This window comes from Podarcis vaucheri, assembly GCF_965113315.1.
Source record: "Podarcis vaucheri genome assembly, chromosome: 6".
Taxonomy (NCBI): Eukaryota; Metazoa; Chordata; class Lepidosauria; order Squamata; family Lacertidae; genus Podarcis; species Podarcis vaucheri.
Window position 1 is genome coordinate 107,134,334 of NC_138764.1, and position 22,016 is coordinate 107,156,349.

Below are 22,016 nucleotides of genomic sequence, written 5' to 3' on the forward strand. Positions count from 1 at the left end.
TGTGGAACTCCCTCCCACAGGAAGGGCCGCCAACTTGGATGGCTTTAAAAGAGGATGAAGCAAATGCCTGGAGGACCAGAGGGTTAAGACTAAGTTACTAGCCACTGGAAACTCCAGGAAGGGAGCGGACGGGGCTCTGGTGCTTGGATCCTGCTTGTGGGTTTCCCATGGGGGCATCCGGGTGGCCCCTGTGAGAAGAGGAGTTTGGACCGGGTGGCTTGATCCAGGAGGCTCCCTTTGTGCTCTTAAGGAAGTCAGGCTATCCTCCACCAGGGCCAGGGCCTTCTCAGTGATGGCTCCAACTTGGTGGAATGCTCTGTCCCAGGAGACTAGGGCCCTGCAGGGTTTAACTTCCTTCCGCAGGGCCTGTAAGACAGAGCTATTCTGCCTGGCTTTCAATTTGAACTTTTATTCCCCTTCCTTCCCTCCCTCTCCCCTTTTTCTGAAGATTCCCCGCTCTGGGATCCCACAGCTAATTCTCCCCTGGTCTCCTCACTGGCCCAAATAGGACTAATTTAGCCAGCTAGCCCTGGGGATCATCTCATGTTTATTGGATGGATTTCCCCCCTAAATTGATTTTTGAATTCTGAATTTATTGTTATTCACATTTTATACCGCATTTTATGCTGTTTTTTGTTGCATCAATTAAGTGTTTTAAATTTGTTGTTAGCTGCCCTGAGCCCTGTTCCCAGTTTTCTGAACCAGGAAGGACGGGGTATAAATTATTATTATTATTATTATTATTATTATTATTATTATCATTCCTCTTTGAATCCTGAGCCTCATTTCACTGGGGGCTGACTGCAGGAGTCTTGTTGCAGAGGGAGGCATTTTGGGGGGCTGCCAGTGCAGTAGCCATGCACAATTGGGGGTGGGGTCCCCCTAGGGTTCCCTTGCATGGTTGCAGAGAAAAGTGGGTTGTCTCTCCCAGATCCGCCTGCATCTAGGCGCCTCTGCACCTCTGGAACCTGCAGCAACCCCCGGCATTGCTGGGGTTGGACTAGATGGCCTTGGGGTTCCCTTGCAGCTCTGATTCCACGACCAGAGCAGGTTGCTCTCTGCCAGCTCAGGCCATTTGAAAGCAGATGAGATGAATTTGTGACTGAGGAGGAGCAGGAGGAGGAGGAGACAGGCTGTGCTTGCAAGTCACAATGGTGAGAGCCGACCTTCCAGATGAGAGGCAGCCTGATGGGCAGCAGCTGTTGGGAGGGCTCTGGTCTCCAGGCCTGGCTTGGGGGTCTCTGTGGCTGATCCTGCGCTGCCAAAATGTGAGTGCGGCTGCTGCTGCTGCTAGGAGAGGGCTGGGGTTTTTTTTAGCTTTTTAAATGTGTATTGTAGGATGGAGACAGATCTGGGTTACAGCTAGGCTTTTGGTTTTTGTTTGTGCTTCCTGAGATACAGAATCAACTGTTTCTCCTTCCCATCAGCACTCAATTCCTGGACAGACTTGAAACCTAGGTAAAGGGGTAAAGGGACCCCTGACCATTAGGTCCAGTCGTGACCGACTCTGGGGTTGCAGCACTCATCTTGCTTTATTGGCCAAGGGAGCTGGCGTACAGCTTCCGGGTCATGTGGCTGGCATGACTAAGCCACTTCTGGCGAACCAGAGCAGCGCACGGAAACGCCGTTTACCTTCCTGCCGGAGCGGTACCTATTTATCTACTTGCACTTTGACGTGCTTTCGAACTGCTATGTTGGCAGGAGCAGGGACCGAGCAACGGGAGCTCACCCCGTCACAGGGATTCGAACCGCCGACCTTCTGATCGACAAGTCCTAGGCTCAGTGGTTTAACCCACAGCGCCACCCAAGTCCCACTTGAAACCTACATAGCCCCTAATAGCCTTGTTTGAATATCTGCCCCCCCCCCATGCAACTTTCTCATGTTAAAGACTCTTGCCAGGTGGAAGGGATGGGGGAACATGGCCTCCCCACAGCTGTTACAAAACAAATGCGTTCTTCCCCCAAAGGTCAACTCGTCCAACCCCCCCCCCCCCGCCTTGCCAGAATCACAGCTAATGTATTTGGTCTTCTTCATTTAACCTGAATAACTTGAAACCTCCTGTGCTATTTTCTGACATTTTGGTTGGCCCAATAAATGAGCATTGCCACAATACGGGTTTTGGGATTTTCCTGATGGGAGACTGCAGCCCCCTTCACGTTTTGTGGGGCTTGGGGAGGGCGATGGTTTGTAGGGTCCCTGGAATTGTCAAGAACAGGAGTCCTTGTGGCGAAGGACTGCTCTCCTGATGCCCTCGGGCAATCTAGAACGCGTGGACGTCCAAAGAGTGCTGGAACACTCTGGACGGAGGAAAGAAAGTCCTTCTCCACACAGCGCATCGTTAAACTGTGGAACTCCCTTCCGCAGGAGGCCCCCAACCTGAATGGCTTTCAAAGAAGTTTAGAGGAATTTGTGGAGGAGGAGAGAGGGGGCTGTTGATGTCTAGAAGAGGGAAGGGGTCTCTTGCACTCGGATCCTGCCTGCTGAATTCCCACAGGCATCCGGCTGGCCATTGTGAGTACAGATGCTGGATGGGCCATTGGCCTGATCCAGACTTTATAGCTCCTCCCAGGTTTCATGCTCTCCTGAATCCTGACCCCATCTCCACCCCCTGACCTGCAGCACCAGCAAAGTGCTCCCTCTGAGTCCACACGCTGCGTCTTCCTTCCCCGTGATGCTTTTTGGAGCGCCTGCGGCCCCAGAGGCTGAACGCGGCGCACTGCACTTAGCCGTGCGCAGAATTAGTGCTGCTTGGTTTGGGGCTGGGTGGAGATGCTCCAGACCTAACTCTCTCTCTCTCTCTCTCAATTTTTTTTTATTCATTTTATAACACAAATAAAAAACACAAACAGAAAAGACAAACAATACAAACAAATTCTTGTCTTATCCTTATTTTCCTAAACATTGTTAGGTGGGCTTCCCCAAGTCCCACCTGTCTGATTTTCATTTTACTTCATCTTTAGCAGTTTACATATATCATAATTTCTAACCATCTTCTCCCCCCCCACATTTACTTTAACCATAAAAAATGTCACATTTTATCACTTATAAAATACACTATCTTCTACTTCTAACCCTACCGCCTATATCCACTTCCAAAGCTATTCTTAGATTTAAATATTAACATTTTTTCAAATGTTCCTTAAACTTCTTCCAGTCTTCTTCCACTGTCTCTTCTCTCTTGGAGTCTCCCGGTCAGTTTGGCAAGTTCCATATAGTCCACCATCTTCATCTCCTTAACTCTCTGCGGAGTGGACTCGGGTCTGCGTGCCCAGGCAGATCTTCCCTCTCTCCCTCTTTCAACTTGAAGCTGGACCAAAGAGACCCCACAGCAGCCCCCTCTGCCCTCCATGCTGGCCCTGGAATCGGGAGACTGGAAGGGGCTCCCAGAGGCATCTAGTCCACCCCCACGCAGGGGTTGAGATACTGAAGCCCAGGGCTCCCCATCACCACCCGCTGATAAGAGGGCTTTGCGAGGCTCTGACGGGGGGGGGCAGAAGCAGCCCCCAGGCTTTGCCGAAGCCCCCTTCTCACCTTGGACCCTCCCTCAACACCTGCCTCCTTCCTTCCTGGGACCCCCCTCCTCTCCCATGCCCACGCACAGTTAGGGGGCGTCTGCCTGGGGGCTGAGGCTTGCGGGGGAAGAGCGGGAGGCAGCCGCGTGCCCCACTTCTCCCCGCCCCCTCCCTGCCCGGGGGAGACTCCGAGATCCGACGCGTTTCTTAAAATAAACCCTGAATTAGATCGCCACTCGGAGCGGCACAGTTGCCATGGCAACGCCAGTCTTGGCTGAGTGGCGGCAGCGGGATCTGGAGAGGCACCCGGGTGGCAGATGCTGCTACAGGGCAGGATCAGGGCCCCCCGGCCCACCTCATTCCCTGCCACCCACCGCCTCGGGGGACCCTGCCGGCCCGTGTGAGCGCCCCTCTGAGTGGGCTTTGGGAGACTGGGGTCCCCCGAGCGCCTCCTGCTGCCATTCACAAACGGAGCCCTGAGGCACTTGGGATGATGGAGGGGGCATGGAAAGGGTGTCTTAAGAGCCCCAGGCCCGCCTGGTCCAGCCTCCTGGTCTCACAGGGGCCAAGCAGACGCCTCTTGCAGGAAAGCCGCACGCAGGATCCGAGCGGAAGAGCAACTCTCTCTTCCTGCAATTCCCAGAGCGGAGGCACCCTGGCCAGGGGCCATCAATAGGCCTCTCCTCCTCCTCCTCCTCCGTGAATTTGCCCGTGAATCTGCCTCCTGTGGGAGTGAGTTCCACAGTCTAACTGTGGGGCGCAGTGCGTGCGAGTGTGAGGAACCCAGACACACAGGCCAAGGGGCACGTCCCCCCCCCCGCCTTGAATGCCAACCCACAGCTGCTCCAGCGGCTGTAGCTTGACATTTCTGGACCACAGTATAGATCGGTGCTGCTGCTGTGTGTATCCCTCTGCCGTCTCCACGGCAACCAGCTGCTTAAGGAGGCCCTCTAGTTTCCACGGCAACCATGCTGCCTGTCTTCCCTCTCTTCTTCTGCTTGATGGATTTCACAAGCTTTATTTTGGGAGGAGGAGGAGGGAGAGGAGAGCTGGAAGTCCAGGAGGTGTGGGGCGGGGGGTCTGTTTGGGTGACCCTCCTTCTGCTCCTGAGGGTGGCAGGGTCCTGTGGGTATAGGAAGCTGCCTCCTCCTGACTCTGACCACTGGCCCATTGTACCCAGGACTGCCTGCACTGGCCGGCAGCAGGAGTCCAGGCAAGGGACTCTCATTCCAACCCTGCCTGGAGAAGGAACTGAACCTGGGGCTCTGCCTCGGAGCCCTGGCCCTGCCCCCGCTCGGCTTGAGAAGGGGTCTCCCCTTGGTTCTGTGGGCATGTGGGTGGGCACAGCTGCAAGGCCCGCCCCTCCTGCCTCTGGTGCCCAGTTCCAAATGCCCCCCCCCCCCGAGTGACCTGCCCAATGCAAACATCCCTCATTTCAGGCAAGGCCCAGTTAAAGAATCCCCTCTGCCCTCAAACAGAGTTTCTCCCTGGGACCCTCCCTTTGCAGAAATGAACCCCTTGGCTGCCAGCTGGTGAGATGCATAGTAGTAGTAGTAGAAGTAATAATTTATATCTAAAATTATTCCGGGGGGCTCCCAACAAAAATAGTAAAAACACAATACAATATCAAATACTGAAAACTTCCCTGAAGAGGGCTGCATTCAGATGAAAACTACCATGGGCTTCAAGTCCCAGTGAGGGCCCTGCAGGTGGGGAGGCTGGCTGGCTCAGGGGGCAAATTCTGACTGCCATGAAAAGCAGACCTGTCCGGCCGGGGGGGGGGGGCAGGGGAAACAAGGAATGGGAGCAGCGCTCTGTGCTATTCAGTGAGTGGTGCCAGGTGAGGACGATGTCTGTGTGGAAACCCTTCTCCAGCGCCGAAATAATGGGCCTTCAACGGGGCCTGCTCAGCGTCTCCAGCAAGACATTCCTGAACGGGCCCCATTTTGTCACTCCCTCAGGCCACACACTAAGGGATGTGATCGAAAACCTGTTGTAGCAATGATAAATAAGGAGGGCTTGAGAAGATTGCCTCCTTCTCCTTTCACCAGGAAGCCCCAAAGCTCCTGTGTTAATGACATATGGTGAGCCTGTAGGATCAGGCCCATCTAGGCCAGGATCTTGTTCTCACAGTGGCTGAACAGTTGCCTGTGGGAAGCCAGCCAGCAGAATCCGGGTACCAGAGCCCTCCATCACCGCCACCTCCTCCTCCTCCTCTTCCTCCATCTCCATTTGTCCAATCCTCTTTTAAAGCCATCAGAGTCACTGCCTCCTGCAGAAGTGAGTTCCAAAGCTGAACTATGCATCACGTGAAGAAGGACTTCTTCTCATCTTTTGTCAATAACAACAACAACAACAACAACAACAACAACAATGATATTTTATTTATATCCTGCCCTTCCTGGTTCAGGGAACCATGGCTCAGGGTGGCTAACAGCAAATTTAAAACACTTAATTGATGCAACAAAAAACAGCATAAAATATGGTATCAAACGTGAATAACAATAAATTCAGAATTCAAAAATCAATTTTTTTTGGGGGGGGGGAATCCACCCAATAAACATGAGATGATCCCCAGGGCTAGCTGGCTAAATTAGTCTTATTTGGGCCAGCGAGGAGACCAGGGGAGAATTAGCTGTGGGATCCCAGAGCGGGTAATCTTCACAAAAAAGGGGAGTGGGAGGGAAGGAAGGGAAATAAAAGATCAGGCTAAGTTCAAATGGAAAGCCAGGTGGAATAGCTCTGTCTTACAGGCCTGGCGGAAGGAGGTTAAATCCTGCAGGGCCCTGGTCTCCTGGGACAGAGCGTCCCCCCAGGCCGGAGCCGTCTAGCACTCTCTTTCTTTGTTTCCCTCGCCCTGGTGCCCCTGGACTTCTGTGACCGGGAGGCAACCCCAGCCGACTGCGGAGTGTCTTGCCAATAATAAATGCGCCCTCTCAACATTGGTAGCCCTGCAGGACACAGGAGAGGCCCAAGGCAAGAAGGTGGAGTGGCTGGCCAGCCGGCTGGCGTGTGGGCAAGGGACTCTGGTCTCCATCAGCAGAGCTGTCCTTCAGGCGGCAGCCGGGGCTCCTTGCTGTGCCCCCGGGAGGCGGCCTGCCTCTTCCGGCTTGGCTCTCCGGCTCACGGAGCTGTGAAGTGTGAGGCGGCACCTCGGATGAAGTGTGAGCAGGAGCCTGACTGTGGCATGGGCATGTGTGTGTGTGTGTGTGTGTGTCCGCAGGAGGTAGTGGAGACAGAGTGGCAGCTCGGCCTGCCCAGCCCAGCTGCCTGGCAAGGAGCCGAAGAGGCGGGCGGCTGGCTCTGCTGGAGCAGGAACTGCCTCAGCCCAGCCATGCCTTTCCCTGCTGGGAGGAAGGCCTCCCTTCCCGGGGATCCGGAGCATGAGAGCAGCGAGGGGGCAGCACTGGGCTTGGCTCAGGAGCAGGAGCCAAGGTCTGGCGCTGCCTGGCCCCAGAAATTTCAGGATGGGGGCACCTTCCTGGAGGAGGAGAGGGCTGTGCTCAGCCCCAGAGGTTTCAGGATTGGGGCATCTGGTTGGCCACTGTGAGAACAGGATGCTGGGACACATGGGCCTGATCCAGCACCTCATCTGAGGTTCCTATGCCTTGGCAGCTGCCAGTGTCCCAGGGCTCACGATTTGTGCCAATGAGGACTCTCTGAGGAGGCTGGTGCTGTTGTGGCTCACTGGGAATATGAAACAAAATAAAAAAATTCCTTCCAGAGGCCAACTAAGTTTGTTCTTGGTATGCGCTTTCATGTGCATGCACACTTCTTCAGATACACTGAAACAGAAGTCACCAGACCCTTATATATAGTGAGAGGGTGGGGAGGGGTATTACTCAGAAGGGGGGTGGGAATGGGTGACTGGCCGATAGGTGTGGTAAACCTGTTGACTGTTAAGACTGCAATTGGTCTTACAGGAAAAAGCAAGGGGGTGAGATGGCTAAAAATAGCTTTATCATGTATAATGAGATAAGAATCCAATGTCTGTATTCAGACCAGGTCTCTCCATGGTAATAAGTTGCAATTCAGCAAAATCTCTTTCCAGTCTATTTCTGAAATTCTTTTCTGAAGTATTTGAAGAAGTGTGCATGCACATGAAAGCTCATACCAATAACAAACTGAGTTGGTCTCTAAGGTGCTACTGGAAGGAATTTCTTTATTTTGTTCCAACTATGGCAGACCAACATGGCAACCTACGTGTAACTGGGAATATGAAAGTCGGCCCTGCTCTGTTGGCAAAAATTCCCCATGAGAGCAGGATGGAACATGGGAAAGAGGCAGGGGGGGGCAGAATGGGTAGAGTGCCAGACTGGGACCCCTGGGAGACCTGGAGTCAGAGCCCCCCACTTGGCCATGAAGGGCCAGTCACCGGCTCTCAGCCTAATCTTCCTCACAGGGTTGTTGTGGAGGATTCAATGTGAAGGGGAGAAGCATGTATGGCAGGTGGGATAGGAATGCAGTAAGTAAAGCAATAACAAATATATAAAAGGGCAGGGGGGCATGACAGCAGGTGGCAAAGGGGGCTGGACTGGATGACCTTTCTTGGTCCCTTCCTACTCTACGATTCTATTCCGTTTTGACCCGGGACAAGCAGCCCCCATCTCTGTTGCTTGGTGGCTAACTTATCTGGCCCTGAGCTTGACTGCCTTCCAGTGACCAAAGCCCTGAGAGTGGGCAGTGTGTTCAAATTCTGCCCACTCCCCCCCAAGCATCACCCCCACCCTGCTCAGCTTGTCTCCTCCGGTGCCAAGGCAAGAAGGAGCAGAGGTGTCAGGCTGTTGTGAAAGAGAGCTGCCAGGGTGCCAGCCTGAGTCTGGCAAGGTCCCTCCTGGCCTAGAGAGCTGGGGCCAGGCCTGGCTCCAGGAGAACTGCCGCTGCCACCCCCCCAGCAGCCGAGGAGTGAGGCTGTGGGGTGCAGAGAGGGAGTGTGGAGGGGGGGCACAGCAGTTGCCCTTGCCAAGGGGACTTGCAGTCAAAGCTCCTGCTCATCCGTGTGGCAGCATTTCCTGCCCCAAACGCCCTGCGCTCGCGGCGCAGAGGATGCCAGGACCATCCATCTCAAGTGCGAGCTGCAAATTAGCCTGCCACCCCAAAAACCGGCCCAAGGCGCTCTCTGCAGTTGCACAAACAAATGTGACTTGTCCTCAGGTGGCCAGCTTGCCATGACTCGGGCAGCCTGTGAAGAACACACAAAGCGACTTGCGTGAATTCTCTCTCTCTCTCTCTCTCTCTCTCTCTCTCTCTCTCTCTCCACCTTCTCCAACGTAGCCCAGCCTCTTGTTGCTGAGACTGCAGAGGTTGGGAGGGACTGGTATCTGCTGGTATCTTCTCTGGCTGTCCCTAAGAGAGGAAAGCGCTGGATTCTGACCCTGGGGCAGAGCTAGGCTGGCCCATCTGCCATCTCCTTCTCTCCCTCCCCTCCAGGATCAGGGCCCTTGGTCTCTCCCCACCCCCATGATCATGATTTGGAAGCATGAGCTGTGCGGATGTTGAGAGAGCGCCTTGGCGATTCCTTGTTGTTGGAGCACCCAAGTCAGCCCACACTGTCCTCCTGGAACTCTGGCTGCTTCCTCAGGTCTTTCTCCTCTCTGGGACTGACTCATGCTGCTTCCCAGGAGGCGCCCCAGGATGCTCAGGAGAGGCCTGGTGATGCGGAGATCAAGCAGGATAACAGAATCATGGAGCTGTAGACTTGGAAGGTACACGCACCAAGGGCCATCTAGTCCAGCCTCTGCAATGCAGGAATCTTGGCTCAAGCATCCCTGATAGATGGCCATCCAACCTCTGCTTGGAAACCTCCAAGGAAGGAAAGCCCAACACCTCCTTAGGAATCATAATAATAATTTATTATTTACACCCTGCCCATCAGGATGGTTTTCCCCAGCCAGTCTGGGCGGCTTCCAACAGAATATTAAGATACAATAGTCTATTAAACATTAAAAGCTTCCCTGAACGGGGCTGCCTTTAGATGTCTTCTAAAAGTCTGGCAGTTGTTGTTCTCTTTGGCATTCCACAGGGCGGGCGCCACCACCGAGAAGGCCCTCTGCCTGGTTCCCTGTAACTTGGCTTCTCGCAGTGAGGGAACTGCCAGAAGGCCCTTGGCGCTGGACCTCAGTGTCCAAGGCAGAATGATGGGAAGCCCATTCCACTGCTGAACAGCTCTCAGCATCAGAAAGTTCTTCTGAATGTTTGTTGGAGTCTCTTGTCATTTGAATCCATTAAGGATGTAAGAGCTGGTGCACCAGGTCAGCGGGGACCCATCTCTTCCAGCATCCTGTTCTCACAGGGGCCAAGCAGATACCCCAAAGGGAAACCCCCAAGCAGGATCTGAGCCCCAGAGCAGCCCTCTCCCCTCCTGAGGCTTCCAGCCTCTGCCTTTGAGCATGGAGGCCGAGCAGAGCCATTGTGGCCCTTAGTCATTGACAGGCCTCTCCACAAATTTGTCCACCCCCCTTTTAAAGCCAGCTAGGTTTATGGCCATCCTTGCTTCCTGTGGGCATGAGTTCCATAGTTTAACTGTGCCCTCTGTGAAGTCCTGAGCCCCTGAATCTATTCCTCCCCTGATTGGGACCACTTGGCAGTCAGCTCAACGCCAACAAACAGAAGCTCCTCTCGTACATCGATCTGTGGAATTCCCGACCGCAAGAACTGGCAGTGTCTGACTGGCTTGGCTAGTTTGGGGAAAGGCAGTTACCTTCATGAAAGGCAGGTTTATCAATGGCTATTAGCCCTGACACGACACGAAACCTCTGCTCAGAGGCCACCTGCCTCGGCCGCCAGGTGTGTGGGCCCAGAGGATAAGCCTTTCAAGGGCCGATGGAGAGATAGTGCAAGGAAAATGTTACACTCCGTGCCAGGGATTATTAGGAAGCAGACTGAAAATATGACGGCCAGTGCTGTGAGAACTCTCTGCAAATCTATGGCGCGGCTGCATCTGGAATGCGGTGGACGGTCCCAGTTGCCTCACCTCAGAAAGGATGCTGTGAAGCTGGGAAAGGTGCAGAAAAGGGCAGCTGAAATGATGAAGGAATTGGAAACCCTTCTTCCACAGGGAAAGGTTGTGGACTCTTAAGGTTGCGGGGGGCAGGGGAGAGGTCACCAAAGGGGAGTAGGACCGAGACTGGTAAAATTATGCATGCTGGGGAGACCATGAAACTGGCTGGCGGAAGATGCAGGGCAGGCAAAAGGATTTACTTCTCCGCTACCCAGCCCATGGGCAGCTTGCAGAACTCGCTTCAGCAGGGCTCTGTTTTGTTGTTCTTGAGAGCATCAGAAGAGCATCTGCTGGATCAGGCCAATGTCCCACCTGGTCCAGTATCCTGTTCCCACAGTGGCCAACCAGGTGCCTCTTTTGGGAAGCCAGCCGGCAGGATTCGCTCCCAGGAGCATTCCCACCCCCCGCTCCAGTGATTTCAAGGAAGCATTTCCTGCCTCTGATTTTCTCATAGCTGACATCCATTATCCCCCATGGATTTGTGTAATCCATGGAGGATGAATCTGTCGGTGGCTATTAGCCATCCAGTCCAGCATCCTTCTCCCATGGAGGACAACCTGGGAACCCCAAAAGGAAGACATGAGCACCATAGCGTGGTCCCTCTTGGGGTCTTCAGGATCAGGCCTTCGGAGCTATCCTGCCTCTCATCCTGGAAGGAGAACTCAGCCACTATGCCTACAGCAGAAGCCACGGAGAGAGATGCCCACCATGAATTTGTCTAATACCCCTTTAAAGCTCTCCAAACCATCGCTTCCTTTTGTGGGAGTGAATGTCATAGTTTGCTCTGTATGAATAGATTCCTGCATTGCAGGGGGTTGGACTAGATGACCCTGGGGACCCCTTCCCGCTTTAATGATTCTGTGAAGAAGGCGTTTCTGTTACTGGTCCTGAACCTTCCGACGTTCACCTTCATTGGACAATAATTTGGCATCCCCAGCGAACTTTGCCGCCTCACTAACAACATCTGTCTCCAGATAATTTAAGAGCAAGTTTCAATGCCCAGGTCCCAAGACATATCCTTGGTGGGAGACGCCATTTTCTAACCCTCCCCCAAATTGGGAGAATGGTCCATTTATTTCTGCTTTTTAATCGGCTGCTGATCTGTACATAGCAGGCGGTGAGACGGCATGAACAGCGCACAGCTGCTCCAGCTGTTGTGGCCACATCGGACCAAACTCGCTGTAACTTATCCCTCCCCCCTCTAGGGAAGGGGCAGCAGCCCACAGTTTTGGGAAGCTGGGGAGCAACAGAGCCCCCTCCCCTGCTATCTCGAAAGCCACTACTGCACTCGAGAACCTCTGCGCTTGAGTCACGGCTGTCAAACCTCCTTGGAAGCCTTTGGCAATTGCCTTCATCAAAACCTTTTTGAAATTCCATATAAACAATGGACATAATGCATACAGTGGGCCTGACACTCAAACTTGTGCACATCCCACCAAGAAGCTGAATGTTGGGAGATTCAGGACAGATAACAGAACCTTTGTGCAGCACGGAAACTGCAGAAATCCCTCCTCCAGGAGGCAGCGGTGGTCACTAACTTAGGCTAAAGAGGATTATACAAATTCACTGAGGGTGATAAGTCTACTAGGCATGATGGCCCTGCTCTGCCTCCAGAGTTGGAGCCAGTAAGTGCTTCCGAATGGCAGCCTCTGGAGTCGCCTTGTGTTTGAATCCTGCTTGTGGGCTTCCTTTTGGGCATCCGGTTGGCCCCTGTGAGAAGAGGCTGCTGGGCTCTTCTCATGTTCTTATGTGGAGCCTCAATGCTCAGGTGCACTATATCTCTGAGTTCTAGAAACTGCCCCCCCAAAAAAACTACAGGGACGAGCCTCCACCTTGTGAGGCTCAAAGAAGCCTCTGGCCAGCAGCTCTTGGGAAGGAAGGATGGACCAGGCGAAGCCTCCTCTGATCTCCTTATCTCTCTGCTGTTTGACCCAGAGATCAAATCCATTGGGGCTATATCTGGTACCAAGCGTTATGTTTGGGGGGGGGGGCTGGCTCCATAACAAAGGGCTCCCCCCCCACAGTTCTCTCCCCCTTACACACACACTGCCAGCCTGAAAGGGCCCCTCTGTTCCTCTGAATCCCTGCTTGGGGTTTTGTTTGGGGTGCCCATCTCTAGGGCTTGTGCCTTCTCAGTCATCTTGCAGTTATATCGCCCTCACACTTCCCTGTCCTTTCTCTTCCAGGCAGGCAGGCATGCACGCGCGTGCGCGCACACACACACACACTGGCAGCCCTGTGCATTGTGAGGTGCAAAATAGGTGTGATGATATCATTTATCAGAGCAGCCTGCCTTGCTGGTGGAGGAGAGGAGCGAATGTCACCGAACTCTTCATTAGGCAGGCAGCCCAGAGGGGGAGCTGGTCCTCACTGCCGCACGGTGAACCGCACAGTGGAGGGAAGACCTGGCTTGCTGGACTCCCAGCCACAGAGCAGCCAGTCACCTTCGCAGGTGCTCACAGGACATGGGGCTGAAACATGTGTCCCAAACCATGCAGCCACTGTGGCCAAGGCAGACCCCACTCCCTCCTGCAGAAAAAAGTGGTCCCCTTGTGTTTGAGTATCCAGCAGATGTGGTGGTGGGAAGTAGCCTAAGTGACTCTCAGGGGCCTACGGAGGGCAGGTGATCAGTCATGAAAACCAGTTGGTGGGAGGGGAGACGAGACTTGTGTTCGAATCCTGATTGTGAGTGTCCCTTTGGCGCATCTGGTTGGCCACTGTGAGAACAGGGTGCTGGAGCAGATGGGCCTGATCCAGCAGAGGCACCATGTGCAGAGGCAGGCTATCTGACTACCAGGGACTGGGGATGGCAAGAAAAAAGGACTCTCTCTCTCTCTCTCTCTCTCTCTCTCTCTCTCTCTCTCACACACACACACACACACACACACACACCTGGTTCTGAGCCACTCAGACAGCATCTGGCTGGCAGCTGCTGGAAAATGGTGGACTGGTTGGACTTTGGTTCTGGACTTTGGGCAGCTCTTGCGGGGCTAGTCTGAAAGATGGTGGCTGATGATGCAGAAACCTGTCCTGTCAGCACTCATAGTAGAGAGAAATGTCTTCATGGGAAAAGAGGGGGAGCAGAGCAATGGAGGGTCAGGATCCTGGCTGGTTGCAACAGGGCAGGCCAGCTGCTGCTTCTGGAACGTTTGCCTGGGAGGAGAGCTGGTCATATTTAACTTACCAGCTGCTGAATGGAGTGGGCCAGATCCAGGCCACTTGGCCATTGTGGGCAAGGATGCCTGGATAATAATAATAATAATAATAATAATAATAATAATAATAATAATAGTTAACACTAGTCATAAACAATTCTAGTGCTTCCATGTTCACTGTGCTTTGACTATATTATCTTTGTAATACAACTGGTCTGTAAGGCAGCCCACTAGAATTACCCTCATATTTTAGGGGTGGGGTCTGAGGCCATTTGGAAGGTGACTTCAAGGCACACAGATGAACATGGAACCCAGTCCCAAGGGGTTCCCCCTTGCTTCCTTGTAGCTCCCCGCTTCTGGCTCTCCCACCCCGTATGATGTCCTCACCCAGCTCCAGGCCCCCTGCTGCCCCAGGCTCATCACCGAGGGGGTGTGGGGAGAAACTGAGCAGCCTCCTTGGGAGCCCCACACTCTGGGGCGGAGGAGGCCCCCAGCTGCCCACTCCGTGCCAGCAGTGACGGAGGCTCTTGAAATGGAGCCATAATCCTGGGATTAGAGGATTAGCAGCTTTTCACGTGCTCCCCCCTCCCCACCGCCTCCACTTTCGCTGCCTGTGCCCGGGCCACCTCCAGAAATAAATAGACTGCTAGCTAACAGCTTCCTTCCTCAGGGACAGCGAGGGAGCCACTTCTGCCTTTGGCTCCGGGTGCAAAAGGGTCTTTGGGGGCTCACAGCAGCCTTCCTCCACCCCCCTCTTGCCAAGGCCCCATCTGTGTGGCTTTGCAGACTCCTGCAGGTCCACAGGTAAATTGCACATGGATGCCCAGGTGGGGCAGAATGGAGAGGGGGGGTAGGAGTCCCCCCCTTCACACCCTCCAGCAATCCTGAGACTCCTAGTGGTGGCCAGGATGATCTCTAACACTTCCTTTATTCCTCTGGGTTTTCAGAAACCAGCTTCCACACAGCATCTCTGCAAAAATATGCATTGTATTCTTTGCTGGCACTGCCAGCTTCTGAAGGGCTCTGCTTGCAGCCTGAACTCTTGCCCATGGGCAGGGCAGCCTGTGCAAGCCCAAGAGCGCGTGCCCCCTCACCTATTGTGAATTCCCTTCCCAGAGAGAACAACCACCGGGCATAAGGAATCAGCGGTGTTGCGGTGCCACCCTCTGCAGCTCCAAGGGGGTGCCTCTTGTGGCGGGGGTGTCCCCGGACCTCAGTGCCGGCACCTGCCCGCTTTGCCCCCTGGACGGATGCAGCAGAGCCCCCTGGAGCCAGGGAATAGGGAGCCCTGGCCGTGCCGCAGGGCGAGAGGAGGGGGCGGGAATGCAGAGCAGCTGGCCAAGGCCCAGGAGGAAGCAAACAATTAATTACAGCCGTCAAGGAGTAATGAGTGCCAGCGTCTGCCATGATCCGTGCTGGGATCCAGGCGCCCTCCTCCCTTCCCCCCTCCCGCTGCCAGGACTCACCCACATGAACTCCAGCTGCCCACGGTGTGAAGCGACTCTGGCTGGGGAGGCGGCTCCCTGCCTCGGCCCCACCCCCTCTCGAACCCCCAACTCTCCTTTCGGCATCTCCGCAAGCCTGGCCTGTAGGATCCGCCTGGCCTCGGGGATCAAGGCGGGGCCCCAGAACTACTCCAGCACCCCGGACAGCGGCAAAACCCGGCCGAGTCCAAAGACCCAGTTTGGCACACGCCTTTGTGCACACGCACAGGCTGGGAGCCTCAATGGTGCCCCTCTGGAGGCTTCACTCAGGGCAAAAAAACTGCCCCCCGCCCGCTATGGCACTGATCCTGGGGGAGGGTTTTTTTTTACGGCAACGTTTTTCACTTTACTCTGGTTTGCATGGAATTGCACTTGCCATTTGACTGCCCATTCACTCCGTTTGGGGAGGTCCTTTTGGAGCTCCTCCCAATCCCCTTTTGTCGTTGTTGTGATCCTGAACAATTTAGTGCCATTGGCAAACGTGGCCCCCTCGCTGCCCAGGCCTAACTCTCGGTCGTTCACCAGCAAGTTAAAGAGCGCGGTTAAAAACACCCAATAGTTGGCACTTCAGCCACAAAACCGAGGTGGCTTTAAGAGGATTGGGCAAATTCATGGCGGGCTGTTGGCGGCTCCTAGCTCCTCTGGCTCTGCCTTGCCCTCGACAGCTGGAGACAGCAACACGTCTGAACCAAAGGAGGGGAGAGGGTCCTGCTTGGGGGTTTCCTACAACGGGCATCTGTTGGGCATCCGTGAGAACAGGGCGCTGGGCTACAGGGGCCCCTGGCCTGGTCCAGCAGGCGTCTCTGATGGTCTTATGAATGATGTGCCGCCTTTGGGGCTCAGTCCCCGTCAAGGCCCAGGCAGGAGAGAGCTGTGCCTGGCTGGCCGTGGGTCCCACAAGCCAACTCCCTCTGCTCTTCTTCCCAGCAGCGAGGGCTCCTTACAGTGTGACCCACCACCACCCAGGGCTTTGTGATGGGAAGGGGGGCATTCTTGAGTGACTTCTGGGGCCAAGGCAAGGGCGGCTAGGAGTATCAGTTTGGTCTGCGGCGAACTGTACGTTTGGCACAGGCGACACTTCTTTCTACCTTCTCATCCTCTGAGGAGTGATTTGGGGCACGAGGGAGGTCTGTGTGAGTGGGTGGGTGGGTGGCTTCCCTGAAGCCCCTTCCACTTCTAGGCCCTTCCCGCTTTGCACCGTGACCTGCGGTTCAAACTGCTTGCCTGCATTCCCACGAGCTAAATGTCTTGCGAGTCAGGGGTTGTCGCTGCCCCATCTCTTAGGAAAGGCGGACACGTGCGCGTGGCTGAGGGGTGTGGGGCGTACAGTTGGGTAAACAGTACCTTCCTTCCCCCAAAAAAACTTATCTCCGGTGCTGGGTTGCTGATGCGGGGGTGGGAGCGGAGGAAGAGGAGGAGGAGGAGGCGGCATCCGCGCAGGCGGATTGCGCGGGGGGGAGCCGCAGTGCCAGCCCCCGAGATGCCCTAATTCCTCCGCCGCCGACTCAGATCTGCGCTGCCCTCGGAGGTGGCGAGCAGTTCGGCGGACGCTCCTGGCCCCTCCTCTCCCAGCTCGCTTACACCTCAGCGCCCCCCCCCGCCTCAGCTCATCCACCGCCCCCCCCCCGCTCGCCCGCCTGACGGAGAAGATGCCTTTTGAATACACGATGAACTGAAAGGGGGCTGAGCGGCGGCGGCGGCAGCGGCGGCGGCAGCGGAGAAGGGGAAGGGGAAGGCTCTGCTCCGCACTGCAGCGGCGCGCGAGGCAGGCGAGGGGAGCCGAGGCAAGCGAGGCTCGGACCAGGCAGCCCCGGCCGGCGCCATGCTGAACAACCTGACGGACTGCGAGGACGGCGACGGGGGCGCCAGCCAAGGTAAGGGGCCACGGGCGGGGGGGGGCTGGCTTCTCAAGCCCGGAGGCAGCCCTCGGAGGCTTCGCCTCGGCCGGCAGGATCGCGCGCCCCTTCTCGAGCGCTGCCTGCGCCGGGTAGCGGCGCTTCTCCTGCTCGCTCGGCGGAGGAGCCCCGCCAGCTGCGCAGCGCCCGCTCTCGCCGCGCTCTCGCCGGGCCCGGAGCCCCAGCCGCGCGCAGGAATGCGCCGCCGCCGCCGCCGCTGTCCAGGGTGCTGGAATGCGGGCGCCGTCCAGCCTGGCCGGGCGCCGCGCGCCGCCAACCCTCCGCCGGTGTGCGTGTGGGTGGGGGGGGGGGAATGGCAACTCTCTCGGGAGACATTTTGGTGAGGTGGGAAGCAGGCAGCGGGGGGCAGCCGGAGGTCCGTGGGGGTGCAAGTCTTGTCTCTCTGCGAAGGCAGCTTTCCCACCCCAGGATGCCGCGGCCACATGCAACGCCTGGGCGCCCCGGGACAGCCTCCCCTCGGCTCGGCTCGGCTCGGCTCGGCTGACCTGGCCCGAGCCCCAGCGAACGAGCCCCCCCCCCCGGGGCCGGGCGCCAGGAGGAGACCCTCGGCAAAGTGTCCCGCCGCCTCCCCCCCCCCCGTCCCGCCTGCCCGCCTCTGCCCGCGGTGCTGAAGTTTCCCTGCGGGCTGCGCGGGACTCGCTCTTGCGCAAGGGACGGGACTGTGGGGGAAGGAGGGAGAGGGGAGCAGCGCCCCCAGTTCGCAGGCCTGAGCCGAGGGGGGGGGGGCTTGGTTCTGCCTGCCAGGAGCCTGCGCCGCTGTAGACCCCGAGGATGCTGGGGCTGCGTTGTTCGCGGGTGGGGGCTGTTTATTCCCTGCCTGCCGCTTTGGTGACGGCTCCTGTACTGCAGGCTCAATGCAGCGCCAGCACAGACGCGCCACTTTGGAAGCAGAGCCCCCCTGCTGCGCACCCCTCCTCCCACGACCCCCTGTGCCCACCCTCTGGCTCTGGCACGGGCAGTGGCCTCATGCGGATCCCAGGGCGCCCCGAGTCTCCAGATGGGGTCTTTGGGGTTGTTGTTTTTTTGTTGTTGCTCGCAAACCAGGAAGCTGGTGAGGCTGAGAGTGAGATGAAGACGCAGCTTCCTGCCCATTGGCAGAGCCTGGGCACAGTGCGGAGTTATGGTCTGCAGGTATCTGCATGGGAGTGTGCCAGGATGGCATAAGCCAAAGCAGATACCAGCTGACTGGCGGGGTGGGGGGGGAGCCTCCATCCCTCTGTCCCACTTTCCTCCTTGCAATCAGGTTCTGGGCACTGCCTCCCTCTGCCCCCCTCCCACTCTGCTCTGCAACCCGCCCCCCACCCCTCAAGGAGTGGAAGGTGCTGACTGCAGTGTGGGGCTGGCTGCAGCAGGGGTTAGGGGGCAGAGACTGCTGCAGGAGCCTGGCAGCTGCTGCTGCGTGGCATGTCTGTGTGTCAGGGAGGGGGAAGGTTAAAGCGCAGCCGCCTCCTTGCCTGTCACTGTTCATTTGGGCTGGCCGTGGCTCCAGGCCCTTGCTGGTGTGCAGACCTCCCATTTCAAGGGCAGCTCTGCGAGGCTGGCACAGCCACCCTGAGAGGCCCTGTTTTGGCCACATCTCAGAGTGAGGCCGGCATCGCCACTCTTGGCCAAGCGGGCGCTTGCTGGAGGAGGCTGCACAAGGGGCCTGCCCCACGTATGGGCTGGCCTCCAGCCGCTGTGCGCCAGCGAAGGGCTCACTGCAGGACCCTTTCCGTAGTGACTCCAGGGGCTGACCCCAGCACTCTGCTCCAGCGCTTGACCCAGCGCGGTCTAAATGGCAAAGTGTAATGACTTTCCCAGAAGGCGCCTGGCGGCTGTCAGCTGTCGGCAAGTTGGAAGCCCTGTGCGTGACAGTTGTGTGAGGTGGAGGAGGGGAACCAGAGAAGTTGTGCCCACAGTTGCTGTTTGCAGTGCAGGCCAGTGGGAATCCTGTCAAGATTTGAACTCTGAACCCAGTAGCAAAAGGCCTAGCAAAGATCATGGATACCCAGAGCCAGCTTACAGGGTGTGAGCTTGTGTGCTTGTAGGAGCATTGCTGAAGCAGTGTGCACTTCACAAACTGTGCCCCCAGCTTTGCAGTGGAGCTTGGGGGCGCATCTCTTGGATCCCACAACACAGTTGCTTCCCTTCTTCTTGCAAAGGTCTGCCCCTCCCCCTGTGGGGGTCAGGGGGTCCCAGATATGCAGGTGGCAAAAGTATCCTCAGCACTGTGAGATGTGCCTACAGTGGAAAAGGCAAGAGAAGTAACGGATGAGTCTAAACTATGGAGAGAGCAGTAATAATCAGCCTTACGAGGCTCTTGTCAGGATCACAGCAGAGAGGAAGTGAGAGAACCACGCTGGACACCCTGAAGTGCAATCACTATATAGGCTGCTGCTATTGAGGGGCGCCTCCTTCTTGAGAATTGGGGGGGGGGGACTGGTGGGAAAACTCCTGTGAGCCTTTAGCCCATGGTATCACCTCTCCCACTCCTGCAGGGAGGGGTCAGTGGGAAGTGGGTCTGGGGCCACGGGGGGGGGGAGGGCGTGTTGCGCCAAACAGCTTGCTGAGCTTCAGGTGGAGGTGTGGCTTGATGAGAGGGCTTCTCTGCAAAGGGGGCCTTGAGGCTCTCCTTCTGCTCTTGGTCGAGACCCCCCCCCTTGAAGATGACAGGGGCCCCGGGGACACAGGCCTGCTGTAGACAGAGGGAGCAGAGAAGTTCCAAGGAGCCTTTGGTGGGCTGGTGGGGCAAATGGACAAAGCAGAAAGGCCTCCTGGGGCAGAAGAAGCGGTGGGGTTTTGGGGAGGGGGTGGTGGTACGGAGGCAGCGCTCAGCTAAAACACTCGTGGGCGACAGATGAGTGATGTGGAGCTTGCAGTCGGAGCCAGAGCTCCGCTCTTCACATCCCTCCAACATTGTGCATCTCCTCAGGGGTTCTGAAAGGATGCGGTGAGCAGATTTTCAGAATGAACCAATGAATTAAAAGGGCCACCAGAAAAGCCACAGCCAGGCAGCCCCCCCTACGCACTTTGCAAAGTAGTTCATCACCCCCCTCCATCTTCCTCAGTAGCCGCCTTCTTGTGCTGAGCCTCCTGTTCCTCGGGGGGGGGGCATGCAGGTCAGTTGCAGTTAAGAGCCCAGTCCATCCAGCAGGAGCCCCCAGACCAGTCCCCCCAGTATCCACCACATGGTCTCATGGGGAGTTCTGGGCTGAGGGCCAACACTGCCAGGGATCTGGCACTTGGGCCCATCACTCACCAGCAGGCAAGCCTCAACTGGGTGCCTTGCTACACATCCCAGGAGGTGGACTGTGCCCCCAATGGGGGGGGGGTCCGCAATTCCAAGCCCAGCTTGGCTGGTTCTTGGAAGTGGGAGGCGAAGCCTTTCCCCAGGGCCTAAATTCTAGGAATAATGTTTCTGATGTTAAGAGCCTCCCAACTGTGGAACAGATGACCCAGGAAGATGGTGGACTCCCCTTCATTGGAGGCTTTTAAGGTGCGCTCACCAGGGATTCTCCAGCTCTGATTCCTGCATTGCAGGGGGTTGGACTAGATGACCCCCGGGGGTCCCTTCCAGTTCTAAGATGGATGCATGCTTCTGAGCAGCAGCAGCATTTTGCAAAGTGCATGAGGGAATGAGAGATGGAGTGCAAGGCAGGATGCCCCACTCCTTGTGCAGGTGGGGAGGAGGAAGCTGCCATGGGGCCTGGCAGGGAGCAGGGGGGGGGCATGGGGGGAGCGTAGTAGTAGCAGCAGCGTGGAATGAGGACCCTGCTGGGGACTATGCTGGCTGCTGGCAGGAAGCAACGAGTGTGGCTGGGTCCTCCTGCAGCCCCTCTCCCCAGAAACCTCCCTTTGCTTTTCTTCTGAGTCACAGAAGGGAGGCAAGGGCGGCCTGAGAAGGCGGTCAGGGTGGGGAAAGTGGAAGTCCTTTGGCTGACCAGGGGAGGAGGGGGAATTTCTGGCAGAGGGCTTTTGTGGGCCTTTTCCCCATCTGCTAGCACAAAATCTAATGGGTGGCGCCACCAGGATGCAGCCAGGCTTTGCCCGATGGGACCACGTGCTCCAGTCTCCTTGCTGGGGCTTCGGCCAATAACCCTCCCCCATCTAGACTGGCTGAACCAGGAGTTGGAGAGGGTGGCCAGAGCATGCTGCGCATTGCATTGGTATTGAAATCCAACACCGTGAAGGGCCCCCCCTGCCCCCCGGATGACAGTCCAATGATCAGGGGCAAAGTGAATATTAAAAGTGGGGTTCACCTTAACCTTAGGTGCTGCTGCTGCTTGACCACCCCACTTGTGACCTGCTGGGCTTTTGCATGTGCTGCTTTGAAGTTGCTCTGGGCAAAATAAAGGGACTAACAAATTCAAGAAATTATATTAAACAAGAAAAAGAACAACAGCATAAGGACGCCAGACGAACCTGAAGGATCAGGCCAGTGGGGCCCCCTCTAGTCCAGCCTCCTGTTCTCGCAGGGGCCGACCAGGGGCCCGGGGGAACCCACAAGCAGCTCTCCCCCGCATTTCCTGCCTCCACCTGCGGAAGCAGAGCAGACCCATCCTGCCTAGTGTCCACTGATGGCCCGCTCCTCCTCTGCCATCTTTTCTGATCCTGTTTTATACGTGGAAAGTTTGGCCAAGCTGGGAGCCCCTGCACCTCCCGCCCCTCTCGCTTGCCCCTCCAAGGCATTTTGCCACCTGAGGCCAAGGAGACGATGCCTCCCTGCCAAGGCTGGGAGTGGGCTCTCCCTTCCATTCTGGTGACAGGGCAGCACCGGGGGCAGCAGGTGGGCTGAATGGGTGCCAGGCGGTTCTGCCCCCCAATTTCTGCTGCCTGCCTCTTATCTGAGGCCACCTGAGGCTGCTGCCTCACTTTGCCTAATGGTGTGGCCGGGCCCGTATGCTTCATTGAACGCACCCCTTCCCAAAAGATTTGGGAGACCAGACCATTTCAGAGGGGGGGGGGGGAG

General features: G+C 56.5%; 1 protein-coding gene across 2 annotated transcripts in view; it reads left to right on the forward strand.

Moving 5' to 3' along the window:
- Positions 1–22,016, forward strand: part of SLC12A5 (solute carrier family 12 member 5) — a 108,080-nt gene that overhangs the window by 16,827 nt on the left and 69,237 nt on the right. The window contains exon 1 of one of the 2 annotated variants that reach the window (XM_082225861.1): positions 16,584–17,026. The exons of the other annotated variant lie outside the window; for it this stretch is intronic. Within the exon in view, the coding sequence (XP_082081987.1) occupies positions 16,975–17,026 (52 nt within the window). The 5' untranslated portion in view covers positions 16,584–16,974. Of the gene's footprint in view, positions 1–16,583; positions 17,027–22,016 lie in introns of those variants that run through there. 2 annotated transcript variants of the gene reach the window in all.